Genomic DNA, 18,161 nt, shown 5'->3' with positions numbered 1-18,161 from the left:
TGTCAGGCCTCAATTTATGAAAAGTGGGCCCACAACATCTGTAAAAGAAGCAAGACTGGTGCTGAATTGCCCAGTCTGACAACCCTCACACAGCTGAAAGAGGAGGTTCTGCTGTTGTCCTCCATGGAATAGACCAGCTCCATTGGCAAAAGTAAAACTAGAAGAAGGCCTGGGGACTGGTGAGATTGCAAGGTGCTTCATCCAAATCTGGGACACAGAGGGCAAGAGGGCTAGTGGAAGGATTACTGAGGTACGGCATGGTTACATGAATATAATGTGTTTAAAGACTGGAAGCTTCCTGAAAGAAACTTTGTGAAAGAAACTTTGGAGCGCTGCTTCTTCATCAGATAAGTGGAGGTTAGTTCACAAACATGGCATATATAAACAAAGACACAATTGCAAGATAATTACAGACTGGAATGTGAAGAATGATTGGAAATTCAAGTCTTTACAGATACAGACAGTGTGTGTGAAGAAAAAGATAATCACAGGTTAAAGAGGTGTGAATTGTGTCAAGCCAGGACAGTTCGTAGGATTTTGCAAACGCAGGCAGTATGGTGGGGCTTACAAGTAGTGTGACATGAACCCAAGATCCCAGTTGAGGCTGTCCTCATGCATGCGGAACTTGCTTATTAGTTTCTGCTCGGCGATTCTGCATTGTCGTGTGTCTTGAAGGCTGCCTTGGAGATCCTTACCTAAAGATCGGAGGGTGAATGCCATTGACTTAAGTGCTCTCCGACTCGAAGAGAACACAGGGCGGCACGGTAGCACAGTGGTTAGCACTGCTGCTACACAGCTCCAGGGACCTGGGTTTGATTCCTGGCTTGGGTCACTGCGTGGAGTTTGCACATTCTCCTCGTGTTTGCATGGGTTTCCTCCGAGTACTCCGGTTTCCTCCCACAGTCCAAAGATGTGCGGGTTAGATTGATTGGCTACGCTAAAAAATTGCCCCTTACTGTCCTGGGATGCACAGGTTAGAGGGATTAGTGGGCAAAATATATAGGGATATGGGGGTATGGCCTGGGTGGGATTGTGGTCGGTGCACTCAATGGGCCTCTTTCTGCACTATAGGGTTTCTATGATTTCTATGAATGTTGGCTGAACTGCACGAGTATGTACCGTGTAGCTGGTGGGTGGTGTCCATGCGTGTGATAGTGGTATCCATGTCGATCATGACCACGACACTACACAACCCTGCCACGACAACCTCTGCAAGATGTGCCAGATCATCAGCATGGATACCACTATCACTCCTGTATCCACCAGGTACACAGTACATACTCATGTGGCTCTGCCAACGTTGTCTACCTCATACGCTGCAGGAAAGGACGTGCTGAGGTGTGGTACATTGGCAAGACCATGCAGATGTTATGACAACAGATGAACGGACACTGTGCAATAATCGCCAGGCAAGAGTGTTCCCTTCCAGTCATGGAGCACTTCAGCAGTCAAGAGCATTTAGCCTCCAATCTTCGGGTAAGCGTGCTCCAAGACAGCCTTCGAGACACATGACAAGGCAGAATCGCCAGGCAGAAATTAATAGCCAAGTTCCATTTGTATGAGGACGGCTTCAACCGGTATCTTGGGTTCATGTCACACTACTTGTAGCCCCCACTATAGGTTTGCAAAATCCTGTCCTGGCATGAGACAATTTACATTTCTTTACCCTGTGATGATCTCTCTCTCCACGCACACTGTTTGTACCCGCAAAGACTTGATTACCTGTAAAGACTCACATTCCAACCATTCTTCACATTCCAATCTGTAATGACCTTGCAATTGTATCTTTGCCTATATATGCTGTGTTTCTGAACTAAAGTCCGTTCACCTGATAAAGGAGCAGCACTCCAAAAGCTTGTGATTCCAAATAAACCTACTGGACTTTAACCTGGTGTTGAGACTTCTTACTTGGTTATCCAGGACAGGGGTATAAGCTGATTAGCAGCTTCTCACCAGCACAGCAATGAGCAAGGTGGGAAGAATTCTGCCACAGCATTTGGAGAAGAATTAAGAAAACTTCACACTAGTCGTAAAGTGGGTCACATGGGTGCATTTTGTAGATGTTATTAGAGAGCCATTGCCAATATGTTAATAACTTTCAATGTATTATCCCTCATGCAGAGGTTCCATTTATCTGTAAACGCTTTAGGAAATGTATAGAGAAAAGGTTCATGAATTGCTTGTAATGAACTTTGGTCGAGTTGCAAGAATGGCCAAGGAATCAAGGTGGTGAAACTTTCATAGTATGTTCACAGTCTGGATGGAAAGCCACCGAGACATAGGCAGTACATGCATCCCAGAGCTCAAGAATGCCTCACTAGCTGTTATTAAGGGCATCCATACTCTCCAGTGCAGGCTCTTGCACTTCTCCATTGGAGTGTTCCCTCACCCCCTCTTCAACCCCATCATCAGCCACTATCTTGCATCTCCTCTTCTCCAGAGTATCCCTCTCTGAATGATGAGGTTATGCAGAGCACAGCACAGAGTGAAACTCTGGGTGGCATGTCCTACAATGTTCCTCCTAATCTATCCAGGCATCTGAACCTCATCTTTAGCAGCCCTACTGTCTGCTCGGCAATGGCCCTGGTGATGCCTTGGCTGTCATTATAGTTCCTCTCCACATCTGTTCTAGAGGCCCTCACAATGATGGCATCATGTTATCTCTTCAAAGGGTAACCCTCATCACCCAGAAGCAAACAATCCACTGTATCAGGTTCATTAAACATGCCTGGCACCTAGAGGTTCCCAAGAATGTAGGAATCATGACTATTGCCCGGGTACTGAACAAATACCTGCATAATTTTTTGACTGAAGTCAGATACCAACTGGACAATTGAGGAGTAGTCCTTCCTGTTAATGAACGTACAGAGCTGGCCTGCTGGAGCTTTTATGGTGATGTGAGTGCTGTCTATTGCTCCCTGAACCCTGGGGAAACATGTGATCACTGCAAAGCTGCTGGCTCATTCAAGTTGGCTGTGACAGTGCACTAAAAATGCAATGTGCTGACCTGCTCTTCAGAACATTGCATCTGTAAAAACCTATTACAATGATGTGCAGCAGGCTGCATATGCCATTAAGGTCTCCACAGATAATCTGAAAGGATCCAATGGAAAAGAAATTCAGCAAACAAATCAGTTTTACAGCTACTGACACTGGATTGCCACTAACACAGTTTAAACTATCTCCCCTAACAGCATCTCAGAAAGGGGCCTCTGTGCTTCTGGACAGCTCAAGTCTCCTCTGGCATTGTGTCTGACATTTGAAGGTAGCTCATTCTCTGCCTTTATACTCAATTGTCATCATAATCCTTGTTCTGTGCCTCTGTTGTTGCAATATCCTGCCTCTAACAGCTAATTGCTCTGGAATACTACTGCATCATCGATCACTAGTGCATCCTGCCTCTGACCATTAGGCCTTCTTACTGTTCTCCTTGTCCTCCACCCCTTCTCCTTCACATTGGAGGAACTGTCTCCTACAGAGGCCACTATCCCCAATTTTTACAACTAAATAAGCTGAAGTACAGTTGAAAGTTTAAATACACTTTTCTGAAGGGTAGTTAAAGCCTCAAAACAACAAGGTATCCTCTAGAAACACAGCTTCCATAAGCAAATGACAGCGGTATTCACAGCAGCCTGAACACTGGGGTCAAACTAAGGACATAGCTGATGACTGCTAACCTGCCCATACAACATTTGTGAAAAAAAATGAGATCCCCACGTGATGGAATTCACACACTCTGAAATATTATGTGCAGAGAGCAATAAAGCCTTTAATCGACTGCCATTTTCACTAGCTAAACAAAAACCAATTTAAATCCATTTCAATAAGATGGGTAGGCTCCCAATTTCTAGGGCCACTGCCGTCACCAGCATCCCACCTCCACCCCATCCCCAATATTATCACATTTGAGCACGGTGGTGTTGGGAATGCAACACAACATCATTCCTAATAATACATTTGATCGGGCACAGTAAAGGTCCAATTTTACCACGTATAATTCAATCCACTGTCTCAATATGTTTTTTTTATAACTTAATATGTACTCCATTTTTGATTCACTGGACGCTAAAATATAGCTGAAATACTAGAACAGCCAACTGAAGTTTTGTAGGAGTTAATAATGAAAAATGTGAATCTTGTGATGTAAGTGGAAATGTTATTACAGGATTGGAAAGCAAATAGTCTTTCCATGCCATATATGGAACAACATCGCCACATGTCATCCTATGTCAAATTCCAGTCATAATCATCTGAAATACTCCGAAAATACACAACTTAATTTTCCATGAATAAAATTAACATGTATACATTATTTTAAAATTCTCAGAGACAGAGAACTTGATCATAACAATATCAGGCATTCCCGCTATTTTCGGTAAAGCCTGACTGGTTTTATCCTATTTGAGGATTGACTGGAAAGAGAAGAAAGAAATAAGACCCAAATACCTCGTCATTGCAATACTTTCCCATTATTCCAGTAAAGATTACTGAGATTAGTTATCCATAAAGTTAATGACTCAAAGCAGTTGCACAAGATGTGGTAAATTGTGGAAATGATGACCAACATGGGAATTTTTTAAATTCAAAGTACAGTACTCAGGTTTAAAAATGACCTCTTTCTCCTTGGATAAACTTACTGCTACTTTTCTTCTAAAGCAGCTCATTAGTAGAGGAGTGCAAAAAACAGTCAAATAGCACTTCTGGTTGTAATGGGTTGATTACTAACCCAAACAATAACAATTGGAAATTCAGGAAAAATAATTTGAAGCAAATAGTGGATTCCACTGCTACACTTTAGAAGACAGAGGATGGTTGTAGAGGATTGTTTTTCAAACTGTGACCAGCGGTATGCCTCAGGCATCGGGCCTGGGTCCACTGATATTTGTCATTTATATTAATGATTTGGATGAGAATATAGGAGGTATGGTTAGTAAGTTTGCAGAAGACACTAAGATTGATGGCATAGCAGACAGTGAAAAAGATCATTTAGGATTGCAGAGATCTTGATCAATTGGGCCAGTGGGCCGATGAATGGCAGATGGAGTCAAATTTACATAAAAGTGAGGTGATGCATTTTGGTACATTGAATCGGGACAAGGACTACTCAGTTAATTGTAGGACATTGGGGAGAGTTACAGAACAAAGAGATCTAGGAGTACACATTCGTAGCTCCTTGAAAGTAGAGTCACAGGCGGACAGGATGGTGAAGAAAGCATTCGGCATCCTTGGTTGGTTTCATTGATCAGAACATTGAATACAGGAGTTGGGATGTGTTGTTGAAGTTGTACAAGACATTGGTAAGACCACATTTGAGTACAGTGCACAATTCTGGTCATATTATAGCAAGGATATTATTAAACTAGAAAGCATACTGAAAAAAATTATTAGCATGCTACCAGGACGTGATGGTTTGAGTCATAAGGAGAGGCTGGATAGACTGGGACTTTCTTCCCTAGAGCGTAGGAGGCTTAGGGGTGATCTTATAGAGGTCTATAAAATAAAGAGGGGTATTGATCAGCTAGATAGTCAACATCTTTTCCCAGAGGTAGGGGAATCTAAAACTAGAGGGCATAGGTTTAAGTTGAGAGGGGAGAGGTACAAAAGGGTCCAGAGGGGCAACATTTTCCATTCAGAGGGTGGTGAGTGTCTGGAACAAGCTGCCAGATGCAATAGCTGAGATGAGTACAATTTTGTTTTTCAAAAAGCATTCAGACAGTCACATGGGTAAGATGTGTGTAGAGAGATATGGGCCAAATGCAGGCAATTAGGATTAGCTTAGTGGTAAAAATTGGGTTGCATGGATAAGTTGGGCCAAAGGGCCTGTTTCTATGCTGTAAACTTCTATGACTCTATAATCAATGCAGTATTCTGTGACAACTTGATACAAATGGGAAATCAATCCTCTGTTAAACAGGCTGCCCTGGAGGAATAAACATGAAAATAAGACCATGTGACACAGGAACAAGAGTAGGCTAATCAACACATCAGGCCCTATTTTAGCATTTTGATTCTAAGTGCTGGGCGGATGTGAAGCTGGGAGTGTTTCAGATCCGACTTTTAGGCCTGTTCTGGGGTGCCCCCATATGCACTCTGCCTGAAAAATATCAGCCATTCCGAATTGCACCGTACATGCCTGTGGGTGGAGCTTAATGCTCCCAAACCCTGCAGCTCTGATTGGTGCCTCCAACTGCACATGCACAGAAAAAAAGATGATGGAATGCTGCTCCCCTGTCACATCCTTCCCGGGCCAGATAAAGCCTCCCCCTGGCCCCCAAAGACATTGTCCAACTCCCCCACAACATTACTGACCCCCCCTTATCTGCCCCCCAATACCCAATCACAGGTCCCTTTCCCCCCACCAATCTCAGGCACAGTGCAGCAGTCCCCTCCTTTCATCCCCACTGATCACAAGCAGTGTGGCAATAGGCCCCCCCTTTCAGCCCCCCCAACCACCGATCTTAAGCAGAGAGCTGTCAGACCCACCCCCGCCCCCTCCCAGTCTCAAGCAGGCGCTTACCACTTACCTCCTCACTGACAGAGCACTGAATTTGACTTACATGGAGTATGACTGTTTCGCGCCAGTTCTAGATGGGCGAACAAGGTGGTAAAGGGGAAATGCCGGTAAAGTTGGGCATGCAGCCCATTAAGTCAATTTAAATGCATGCATGGGTAATGCCTGGCTGTCAGCAGGGCCATGCAGGCAGCTTCAAAGGAACGGAAACAGCAGAGCAAGGATTTGCAGCAGAGCAAGGATTTGCAGAGATATCAGTCTCGATGGCGACTGCAAAGATATACCTGCTGTTTGCAGGTCGATTTGCTTTGTGAATTTTACTGCCAGCAAATATATGTAACCTTCAAATGAGTTACAGTTTGGGCATCATGCTGTGATGCCACCTCCGATTTATTTTTGGGCCCCTATATACCTGCGCGCCATTAGTAATATCATTAGTCATGGAATCATAGAATCCCTACAGTGCAGAAGGAAGCCATTCGGCCCATCAAGCCAGGACTGACAACATCCTCACCCAGACCCTATCCCTGTAACCCTACATAATTTACACTGCTAATTGCCCTGAAACGCCAGGGACATGTGTTTGATTCCTAGCTCGGGTCACTGTCTGTGTGGAGTTTGCATGTTCTCCCTGTATTTGCATGGGTTTTCTCTCTCAGACCAAAGATGTGCAGGTTAGGTGGATTGGCCATGCTTAATTGCCCCCTTAGTGTCAGCGGGATTAGCAAGGTAAATATTGGGAACTAGCTAGGGTAAATACAGGGGACTAGCTAGGGTAAATGCATGGGATTATAGGAATAGGACCTGAGTGGGATTGTGGTCAGTGCTGACTTGATGGACGAAATGGCCTCCTTCTGTACTGTACGATTCTATAATCTACATATTTTCAAACACTAAGGGACAATTTAGCATGGCCAATCACCTAACCCCCACATCCAGAGGAAACCCATGTAGATGTGGGAAGAACGTGCAAACTCCACACAGACGGTGACCCGAGGCGTTCATTAAACCTGGGTCCCTCGTGCTGAGAGGCAGCAGTGCTAACCACTGCTGCCACTGTGGCCTGGAAAATTGAAGATAAGTAGCCCATTACCATTTTTCAATGGAGCTCCCCCACTGCTGGAAGTGTCATCAACAAACCCATTAGTCTGCTTCCAAAAAGCACTGAGATGGAAATGCATCAAGAAACCAACTCAACACAAATTTTTCCAATTTTCTCAAAAAGTGCTGTTAAAGTCACCTCTGCAGGCCTGGAAAATTTCAGCCTATTGCAGATATTTCTCTCCACAGTACCAAATATACTAGAAGTACAGTGCATGTTTTAATGAATACAAATTGTGCATCAGTATAATCGTAAAAGCTGAAGGATTGACCTATGACTGAGAACTCCAGGATTGAACTATTGCTGTAAGATTTTTTGAGGTTAAGACAAAATACTGCAGATGACGGAATCTGAAACAAAGACAGAACATGCTCGAAAATCTCAGCAGGTTTGACAGAATCTGTGGAGAGAGAATAGAGCCAACATTACGAGTCTGAAGGATCATTCTGACTTGAAATGCTGGCTCTATTCTCCAACTCCAGATCATGTCTATTCTCTCTCCACAGATGCTGCCAGACTGTTGGAGATTTTCCAGCATTTCTGATTTTGTTTAAGATTCTTTATATCACATAGGTGCAGTAATGACCCTTGAAACTTTTGCATTCTGCACATTAAAGAGATTTCTATCTAATATTGAAATAAATTGTTATTTACTTGTGTGCAAATTACAGTCTTAACAAACACAGTAAAATAATTGTATAAATTTACCTGGTGAACCAGCCAGTGATTCAGTTCTGCTGACAGCAAAGGTACGAGATAGAGACAAAGGTACTAAAGGAGAAGGAAAAGTAAAAACAGAAAGAAAGTAGTGAAAATTAACAGTGCCAAAATATTTAAGTCACATATTTTACATGTATTAATAGAGACAAGAGAACTCTGGGAAACAGAACTCTGACCTTGTACATAAAGTTGGCATCAATAAATCATAGATTATACACAATATACCACCATAACAGATCTCAAACACAAACCATGTAACATTACCTGTTCTTTTGGAAAGTTTGATGTTAAGTGTTAAATTACTCATCTCACTATTGACCAATTAAAGAGATTAAATGCATTATTAAAAATACTTTCTATTTTCCTCCATGCCTGTCCTGAAAAAGTGACCACTTTGCAAGTTAACTGCTTCAGATGCACCTTCCAGTACTTCAGCCAATTTGCAGCTTCATTTGCAAAGCCAGTGAATATCAACAGGTTACTCCACCATGGATGGCATCACAACCAAGTTGAACAGATGTCCATACTATTGTGGCTCAGGTTACAAACTCCAAAGTTTTTTTATGAAGCCCACCTGAATGATAAGCTTTGCATTTTGATTTTGGATAAGCATGAGTTGTACTTCAGGTGTGATTCAAAAGCACTAGGGAGCTTTTATCAAACAAAGTTTATTTAAGAATATAGTTAACAACTATGGAAAGAAAATTAAAGTTAAATTTATTTATTAGTCACAAGTAAGGTGTACATTGCAATGAAGTTACTGTGAAATTCCCCTAGTTGCCACACTCTGGTGCATGTTCGGGTCAAGGCACCTAACTGGCACATCTTTCAGGCTGTGGGAGGAAACCGGAGCACAATAACTTCTAACAATTACAAACAAAAGCAATACTGTATAAACCTTAATGAATAAGTTGTCCCAATCAAACCAACTTCTATTAACAACCCTTTAAACTGGTTCAATACAGCAAAGTCTACTGCTCACATGATACTGGGATAGAGGCCATTAGTTGAATTCTGTAGTCAAATGCTCGAGACTCAGAACAGTTTGAAGGCAAGACAGCTTTCCAAAACACTAGAGCAAATCTGGTCCAGTCCCCAACAGCAGCAGATTTGCACCCTTCAGAAAACAAGGTCTTGTCTTCAGCTAACCAACAGAATTTTTAAAGAAAGGAGAGAGCCTTCTCTTTTAGTTTGATGCTTGTAACACACCAACTCCCAAAACAGAAACTGAAAATGAACTCCTGCCACCTGACTTGTCAACAGTTCTACCTCTTCTCAACAACAACATCACCTAAGGCTGTGAAAATAATTTTAAAAAGCTCTTAAAGTTACACTAACATCACAATACTTCTGAATTTTAGATTCACGTATACAGAGTATTGTCCAGAGATCAGCGAAGTAAGCACAGTCTAAGAAGCAACCCTTGGATCTTTCTGACCTAAATGGCTCAATATTATCCTCAAGGTTCGGTCCTTACGAATTTAACTTTTTTAAATATCCTTCAGAGATTAGCATAGTTTGTGATAGCTTCAAAATTGAGTCACAAATGCTACTTTTCTCATTAAAAGGTAAAGGCTCATGTCCATAAGGCAGGAATCAACAAAACTAAGAATGGGACAGAAGGCTAAATTAATCAATTGACACTGAATTGAGAAGCTACAATAACACAGAATTCTGTGTGTGATTACAAGAGATGTAATAAATGTATGTTCTTTCGACAATGAGCCCCTATGCAGTGATGTGGATAGCTTGCAAACAGTCATTACAGAGAGTTTTGCACTCAATACAAAAGGCAAAAGTTTCATAGCTCAGCCGGCATGCCTGTGGATCCTCAATTCTCATCATTGGAAGTCCTGAAGGCCATTAAGGATCTCTGAGGTAGATGTCCATCTATGGTGCAGAGTTGAGAGAGGCTCACATGGGCTTATGAAGGTGAAGCTGACAGCCTTCCTGAATTTCTATGCAGTGGCTCCTGTCAGGGTTGCACTGGTGATTACTGTGGCATCTCTCAGTCAACTGCATGCAAGTGCATCAGGGAGCGCTCTTTGCAAGGGTGCATAATTACATAAACTTTGACTGGGACCAGGCAAGCTAAGATATCAGAGCTAAAGAATTCACACACATTGCAGGATTCCCCCGGGTGCAAGAAGTCATTGACTACACAAACATAGCCATACGCTCTCCATGGCATCATGGTGCTCACTTCACAAACTGAAGGGATTTCCACTTTCTGACTGCACAGATCATTTACGACAATGCCAAGCATATCCTGCAGGTGTGTACCCAAATCCCAGGGAGTGTCGACAACTGCTAAATCCTTGATCACTCTCAGATCCCAGTGGTCTTTGAGGCAGTCAGCAGCTATAGGGTTGGCTCCTTGGGGACAAGGGGTACTCCCTCAATATGAGATTGATGAGACCTCCGCAGAGGCCGTAGACTGAAGAAGAGACTTGTTAAGTAAGGCTCATGCAGAAAATCGCACGCTAATGGAACAGACAATCAGATTACTCAACATGTGACGCCGGTACTTGGACTAGAGCAAGCCTTGCAGTATAGCCCCAGAGGGTTTTGCGCATAGTAGTGTGCTGCACCCTCCACAACTTGGTGCTGCAAAGGGGTGGGGAGATGGCAGAGGAGACATGGATCGTATCAGATGAGGAAGATCTGGAGGACAGCGTTATGGGAGAACCTCCAGAACAGGCTGAGGAAGAGCCTCGGCCGAAGCATGGGCCCCAAAAAAGGGCTCAGGACACTGATAGCTTCTCGCTTCAAGGATGCCCAGGACTAGGGAGGCACTTATGTCACACCATGGAGGCTGTATTTTTCATGGCTTAAGTCTGAGGCTACCTCATTACCTGGATCACACTGTATCACTGTGCCGTGACCAGGGAAGTAAACCATTCAGTTGACATCCTCACAGAAAGATAGAGGAGACACCATTGGTGGACATCAAACCTAGATGTGGAAGATGACAGTGCATTTGGCAAATGAAATGAAAGCGGGGAAGCACCAGGAGGGTGCATGAAGTGATACTGAATACATTATATGGTGGTGACATCAGTACTCGTTATCTTATTGTGCTCAATACCACCTTTGCCCACACCGTCGCTACCGCTATGCTTTGGTGTTTCTGCACGATCCACAGCTGAGGTGTAGCAGCCTGCTGTCTGCCATACCCTGTTGCCCAAGATGACCTTGGCAGATGTCCCCTGGAAATCCCCTGCTTGCTTTCAGGCACAATGGATGCTGTAGTGCCACCCGCCGCAGTGTGCAGAACTGGAAGTGTGTTGGTCACAGGAAGAGCCAATTCAGATGGCCTGGATACCCCCCAGGATCTCCTGGGGCAAAGCCCTGGTCCATGCACCAGCTGGACCTCCTCCCTTTCCACAGTTGCTCCAGACCTTGAGTGTTTCCAGCACTTTGTTTTCTTGCAGACTTCCAGCATCTGCTGTATTTTGCATTCATTTTGGTGGTCAATAGGCTACTGGATTTCTTATATTAAAACACTTCTTAGTGTTGGCTGTAAAATGTTTTGAGACTTTGTGAAATGCACTATGTAAGTACAAGTCTTTCTTATTTCCTTCTCTATGAATGGTACGTTTCTTTCCGTATGAATGGTACGTTTTATCTATATAGCGCGCAAGAAACAATATTTTTCACTCTATGTTAATGTATGTGACAATAATAAATCAAATCAAATTTATACTTGTTAAGTACAATACTTTGCCAAAGTAGGTAACTCAGTGTAGTAAGTCAGTTAATCAAAACCACTCAACATTACCCAACATGCTCATCATGTCAATGCTGCTTGCAGGATTTTAACACAAAACCCGTCAAAAGAATTAAAATGTTAACATGTTGTGAAGCTTTCAAACAAATTACGCTCAACTAAATAGACTGAATGTTTCAACTCTGGTTCAAGTGGAGCTTAAATGGAGTTTAATTTAGAAAAATGCAAGCTGATGCATTTTGATAGATGGAAGTAGGGAAGAACTTACTCAGTAATAGTAGTGTGTTGGAGAGAGTTATAGAACAAAGCGATCAAGGGGTACAGGTTCATAGCTCCTTGAAAATGGAGTCACAGGGTGGTGAAGAAGGGATTCAGCATGCTTGGTTTCATCAGTCAGAACACTGAGTACAGGAGTTGGGATGTCTTGTTGAAGTTGTACAGACATTAGTTAAGGTCACGCTTGGAATACTATGTACAGTTCTGGTCACCTATTATAGAAAGGATATTATTAAACTAGAAAGAGTGCAGAAAAGATTTGCTAGGACTTGACTGTTCGAGTTGTAAAGAGTGGTTAGATAAGTTAGGACTTTTTTCTCTGGAGCGCAGGAGGCTTAGAAGGGATCTTATAGAGGTCTATAAAATAATGAGGGGCATAGATCAGCTAGATAGTCACTATCTTTTCGCAAAGGTAGGGGGGTCTAAAACTAAAGGGCATGGGCTTAAGATGAGGGGGGAGAGATACAAAAGGGTCCAGAGGGGCAATAATTTCACACAATTGTTGTAGTGGAGGCGGGTACAAGTTTGTCTTTTAAAAAGTGTTTAGACAATTACATGGGTAAGATGGATATAGCGGGATATGGGCCAAACGTGGGCAATTGGGATTAGCTTAGTGGTTAAAAAAGAGTCACTATGGACAAGTTGGGCCAACAGGCCTGTTTCCATGCTGTAAACTCTATGACTCCATATATTTACACTATTATTATGGCCAATAGAATTTGGGAGAAGAGTATAAAGTGTCTCAAATTATAATTTTTGGCATATGAAAACCCAGTATCATCACCAATCCTTTTTTTTTCTAGACAGTGATTCATGGTACTATTGTTTTATTTTGTCCTTAGTCATAAGACAAAGCAAACAGAAAGACCACAATCAGGTCTGCCATTGTTCTGGGCCTTCTTTCACTGTTAAATATATGGGTGCTCCTTTGATAAATATAGGCTATAATTTGTTAACTGCAAATTGGTTTCAAATCCCTTGGGTTGTGAAAGGTGCTATTAAAATATTCTCTATATATAAGCATAGAAATGTTTCGCTGAAAATGCAATTGCACTGGAATATTTTGAGGCTTTGAGCATTTCTAATGATGCAACTTTGACATGTACATCGTCATGATCCTTGGAATAACAGTGAAGTGCAGCAAAATTAAATCTTTTGTAATTAGTGTTTGAATATAACTGAAACTATGTCAAATTTCAAAAGGATCCTGGAACAAGAGTTTTATTTTAAATAATTACACCCTACAGGCTTTTCAAATTGGTCTACTTCTTAAAAAAAGGTATATAATTATTTTTAAAATGGTGGCAATTCAAATTCAATAAACATTGAATAGAGGCTGGCATTTTCCAAAATGCTGTGATTTGGTTTCTTACCATTCCTACATTATTTTCTTTAAAACGGCAATTGAGCATGATGCTTTTAAAATATCTTTGGCACTTTAATATGCCTTAGTCAACTGACTTTAATGTAAACCAGCAAGGTTAGTATAGTTGTGATCTCTCAATCTCCATGAAAGAGGTCACATTTTATTTTAAGTCAATTGAGAACGAATAATGGGAGGAAAATTCAACTCTGCTGTGGTGCAAAACAGGCAACAGAGTCTTGACCAAGTAGAGTGAACCAACTAGATAAACACCTACACATATCATGAAAGAAAAAATAAAGGAATTCCATAAATTCAACTAGTTCAACAGTAGTTCCAAACAAGTTAAAGAGACATGTAACAATTAATGCCCAGAGTTGGAGGTATTTAATCTAGAATTTAGAGACACATGACTGAAGAAATTTGAGGCACTGAATCATTAGAAATGAGTCAATGGATATGGGAAGGTACCAGTAAATTGAAAACAACCCCTAATTCAAAGATGATGACAGAACACAAATAGCTAATGACAGACCCATTAGCCCTGCTTCAATTTGAGCATCTTAAGTAAGTTTTGCCTGGCCAACAGTCATCCGGTAAACACTATAAAGCCATGCCTTTTGAATTTAAAACATCTGATAAAGTTCCATACAGGTTAATTAAGATCATAGGTGTGGGAATTAAGAACAAAGCTTATGGGTAGAAAAAAATGGCTACTGATTAAAGGGATTGTCAGGGTTAGGGAGGGGCCAATTCTCAGTGTTTAGATGACTGGTTCTAATTTTCATTGATGACTTTGACTCAGATGCACTGTGAATGGGCTAAATTTACAGATGATACCAATCTAGAAGGGGCAGTGGAGGCAACTCAGAAAGAACAGTGTAAAGTCAAACAATGGCAGAGGAAAATTATACTTAGGCATACTTCCTTCTAATTCCTATTCACTACATTTGTTGCGCTGCGATTTAAAATCAGTGTGGCCATGCATGCGCATTTTAAGAAACCACATTAGCATGTGGCCTGTTTGTCTCTTTTGCTGTATGTTCTGGGCTGCTGCATATAAGTATAGCTTAAAGGAAACACTGCATATAGTATTGTGTATACAAAAAACATAGGAATATGATAGAATCCAAAGAGCTTCTACAAATACATAAAGGGCAAAAGAGTAACAAGGGAGAAAGTATGGCCTCTTAAGGATCAACAAGGTAATCTATGTGCGGATCCACAAGAAATGGATGAGATCCTTAATGAATACTTATCATCAGTATTTACTGTTCAGAAAAGCATGGAAGTTAGGGAACTTGGGGAATTAAATGTTGAGGTCTTAAGGAGTCTACATATTACAGAGGACGAAGTGCTGGAAGTCTTAAAGCGCATCAAGGTAGATAAATCTGCGGGACCTGATGAGGTATATCCCAGGATGTTGTAGGAGGCTAGGGAGGAAATTGTGGGTCCCCTAGCCAAGATAACTGAATCAACGATACTCACAGGTGAGGTGCCTGGAGAGTGGCAAATGTTGTGCCTTTGTTTAAAAAGGGCAGCAGGGAAATGCCTGTGAACTATAGGCTAGTCAGCTTCACTGCTGTGGTGTGTAAATTGTTGGAAGGTATTTTGAGAGACAGGATCTACAGGCATTTAGAGGTGCAAGGACTGATTAGGGACAGTCAGCATAGCTTTATGAGTGGAGAATCATGTCTTACAAATTTAATTGAGTTTTTTGAAGGGGTAACCAAGAAGGCAGATAAGGGCAGTGCAGCTGATGTTGTCAACATGGACTTTAGCAAGGCCTTTGACAAGTACCGCATGGTAAGTTGTTGCATAAAGTTAAAACTCATGGGATCCAGGGTGAGGTATCTAAATGGATACAAAATTGGCTTCTTGACAGAGGGTAGTTATAGAGAATTGTTTTTCAAACTGGAGGCCTGTGACCAGTGGTGTGCCTCAGGGATTACTGCTGGGCCCACTGTTATTTATCATTTTATATAAATGATTTGGATGAGACAATAGAGGGCATGGTTAGTAAGTTTGCAGATGACATCACGATTGGTGGCACGGTGGACAGTGAGGAAGGTTATCTCCAATTGCAGCGGGCTCTTGATCAACTGGACCAGTGGGCTAACGAATGGAGTTTAATTTAGACAAATGCGAGGTAATGCATTTTGGTAGATTGAACCAGGGCAGGGCTTACTCAGTTAATGGTCGGGCGTTGGGGAGAGTTATAGAATAAAGAGATCTAGAGGTACGTATTCATAGCTCATTGAAAGTGGAGTCACAGATGGACAGAGTGGTGAAGAAGGCATTCCGCATGCTTGGTTACATCGGTCAGAATATTGAATACAAGAGTTGGGACGTCTTGTTGAAGTTGTACAAGACATTGGTAAGGCCACACTTGGAATACTGTGTACAATTCTCGTCACATTATTACAGAAAGGATATTGGGCAGATAGATGGCAGATGGAATTTAATCCTGACAAATGCGAGGTGATGCATTTTGGAAGGAATAATGCAGGGAGGAGTTACATGATAAAAGATAGACCAATTAAGAGTACAGAAATGCAGAGGGACCTGGGAGTGCAAGTGCACAAGTCTCTGAAGGTGGCAACCCAGGTGGAGAAGGTTGCGAAGAAAGCTTACAGAATGCTAGCCTTTATAGGAAGGGGTATAGAGTATAAGAGCTGGCGTTTAATGCTACAATTGTACAGAACGTTGGTTAGACCGCATTTGAAGTACTGCGTCCAGTTCTGGTCACCTTACTACCGGAAGGATGTGGAGACCCTGGAGAGAGTGCAGAGGAGGTTTACCAGGATGCTGCCTGGTATGGAAGGACTGGGTTATGAGGAAAGATTGGGTAAACTGGGGCTCTTTTCCTTAGAAAGATGGAGATTAAGGACGGATCTGACAGAGGTGTATAAAATAATGAAGGGTATAGATAGAGTCAACAGTGGCAGGCTTTTTCCTAGATTGGAGACAAATATCACGAGGGGTCACGAGCTAAGGGTGAGGGGGGAGAAGTATAATTTGGATACTAGAGGGAGGTTTTTCACACAGAGGGTCGTGGGGGTATGGAATGCACTACCAAGCAAGGTGGTGGAGGCAGGCACACTGGACTTGTTTAAGGTTTATTTAGATAGGCACATGAGTGAAACAGGGATGGAGGGTTATAGGAGACGGTTTTAAAAAGGGTTAGAGTCTCGGGACGATACTGGAAATATAATGCTGCATGTTGATGTTTTGTCTCTTTTGATCCGCAGGTGTGTCGGTCCACCTTGTTGTCTAACGAGGGGCATGCACATGGTGGGTCGTGCATGGGCTGCTCTTGGATGATTCGAGAGTGGCCTAGTACTTCGCGTCATTGTGTGTGCTTAAAACTGGACCAACAGATGGGCACCACAACGGCTCAATGACTATCACTGCTAACTGTGCAGATACATGGATTTGGGCCAGTGTCTGTGGGAGTTTGCGCATTCTCCCTGTGGTTGCGTCGGTTTCCTCCCACACCCCAAAGATGTGCTCTTAGGCTGATTGGTGTAACAAATTGTCCCTAAACTATTCTCCCCTGAATCTGGTTTCCAATGGGGGTACCATACGCATACACACGGGTCAAGGTAGGTGTAGGAAAATGCTTTTAAGATGGCGGCACGGGCTCGTTGGGCCAAAGGGCCTGTTTCCCGTGCTGGGTTGTTTTTTGTTCTTTGATATTATTAAACTAGAAAGAACGTAGAAAAGATTTACTTGGATGCTTCTGGGACTTGATGGATTGAGTTATAAGGAGAGACTGAATAAATTGGGACTTTTTTCTCTGGAGCGTAGGAGGCTGAGAGGCATAGACAAGGTAGATAGTCAATATCTTTTCCCGAACGTAAGGCAGTCCAAAACTAGAGGGCATAGGTTTAAGGTGAGAGGGAAGAAATACCAAAGTGTCCAGAGGGGCAATTTTTTCACACAGAGGGTTGTCTGGAACAAGCTGCCAGAGGTAGTAGTAGAGGCAGGTACAGTTTTATCTTTTAAAAAGCATTTAGGTAGTTACATAGGTACGATGAGTATAGAGGGATATGGGCCAAATGCGGGCATTGGGATTAGCTTAAGGGTTTAAAAAAAAAGGGAGGTATGGACAAGTTGGGCCGAAGGGCCTATTTCCATGCCGTAAACCTCTCTAACTCTATTCTGGATGGATGAATTAAGGTGACCCAAATTATTTTAGTATTGAAAATTCAAAGAAAGTTGCTATCCTCAAAATATCTACTAGAGGGCAGTCATGTTCAATGCTCAAAGCACCATAAACTCCTAATTCAGTACATTAACAGGTAGTAAATACAATGCGTTTTAAAGCATCGAAACAGAAAAAGACTTTTTTAAAAATTCTCTGCAAGGGCATTTGATTTTCATATTTTAAGTATTAAAACAAGATTGGATTATTCCCTTGGCATGCCATCACACTCCCACTTTCTTTTAGACCGGA

General features: G+C 42.2%; 1 protein-coding gene across 2 annotated transcripts in view; it reads right to left on the bottom strand.

Annotated features, from left to right (window-relative positions):
- Positions 1 to 18,161, bottom strand: part of LOC145354499 (metal transporter CNNM2-like) — a 281,922-nt gene that overhangs the window by 44,942 nt on the left and 218,819 nt on the right. For both annotated transcript variants that reach the window (XM_080205921.1, XM_080205923.1), the window contains one exon: positions 8,322 to 8,384. In XM_080205921.1, the coding sequence (XP_080062047.1) occupies positions 8,322 to 8,384 (63 nt within the window). The remainder of the gene's footprint in view (positions 1 to 8,321; positions 8,385 to 18,161) is intronic.

This window comes from Carcharhinus amblyrhynchos, chromosome 17 (genome assembly GCF_965287045.1).
Source record: "Carcharhinus amblyrhynchos chromosome 17, sCarAmb.v2.hapA, whole genome shotgun sequence".
NCBI classification, from domain to species: Eukaryota; Metazoa; Chordata; class Chondrichthyes; order Carcharhiniformes; family Carcharhinidae; genus Carcharhinus; species Carcharhinus amblyrhynchos.
Note: the sequence above shows the minus strand (reverse complement) of the source record. Positions and strands in the feature narration are given on the sequence as shown.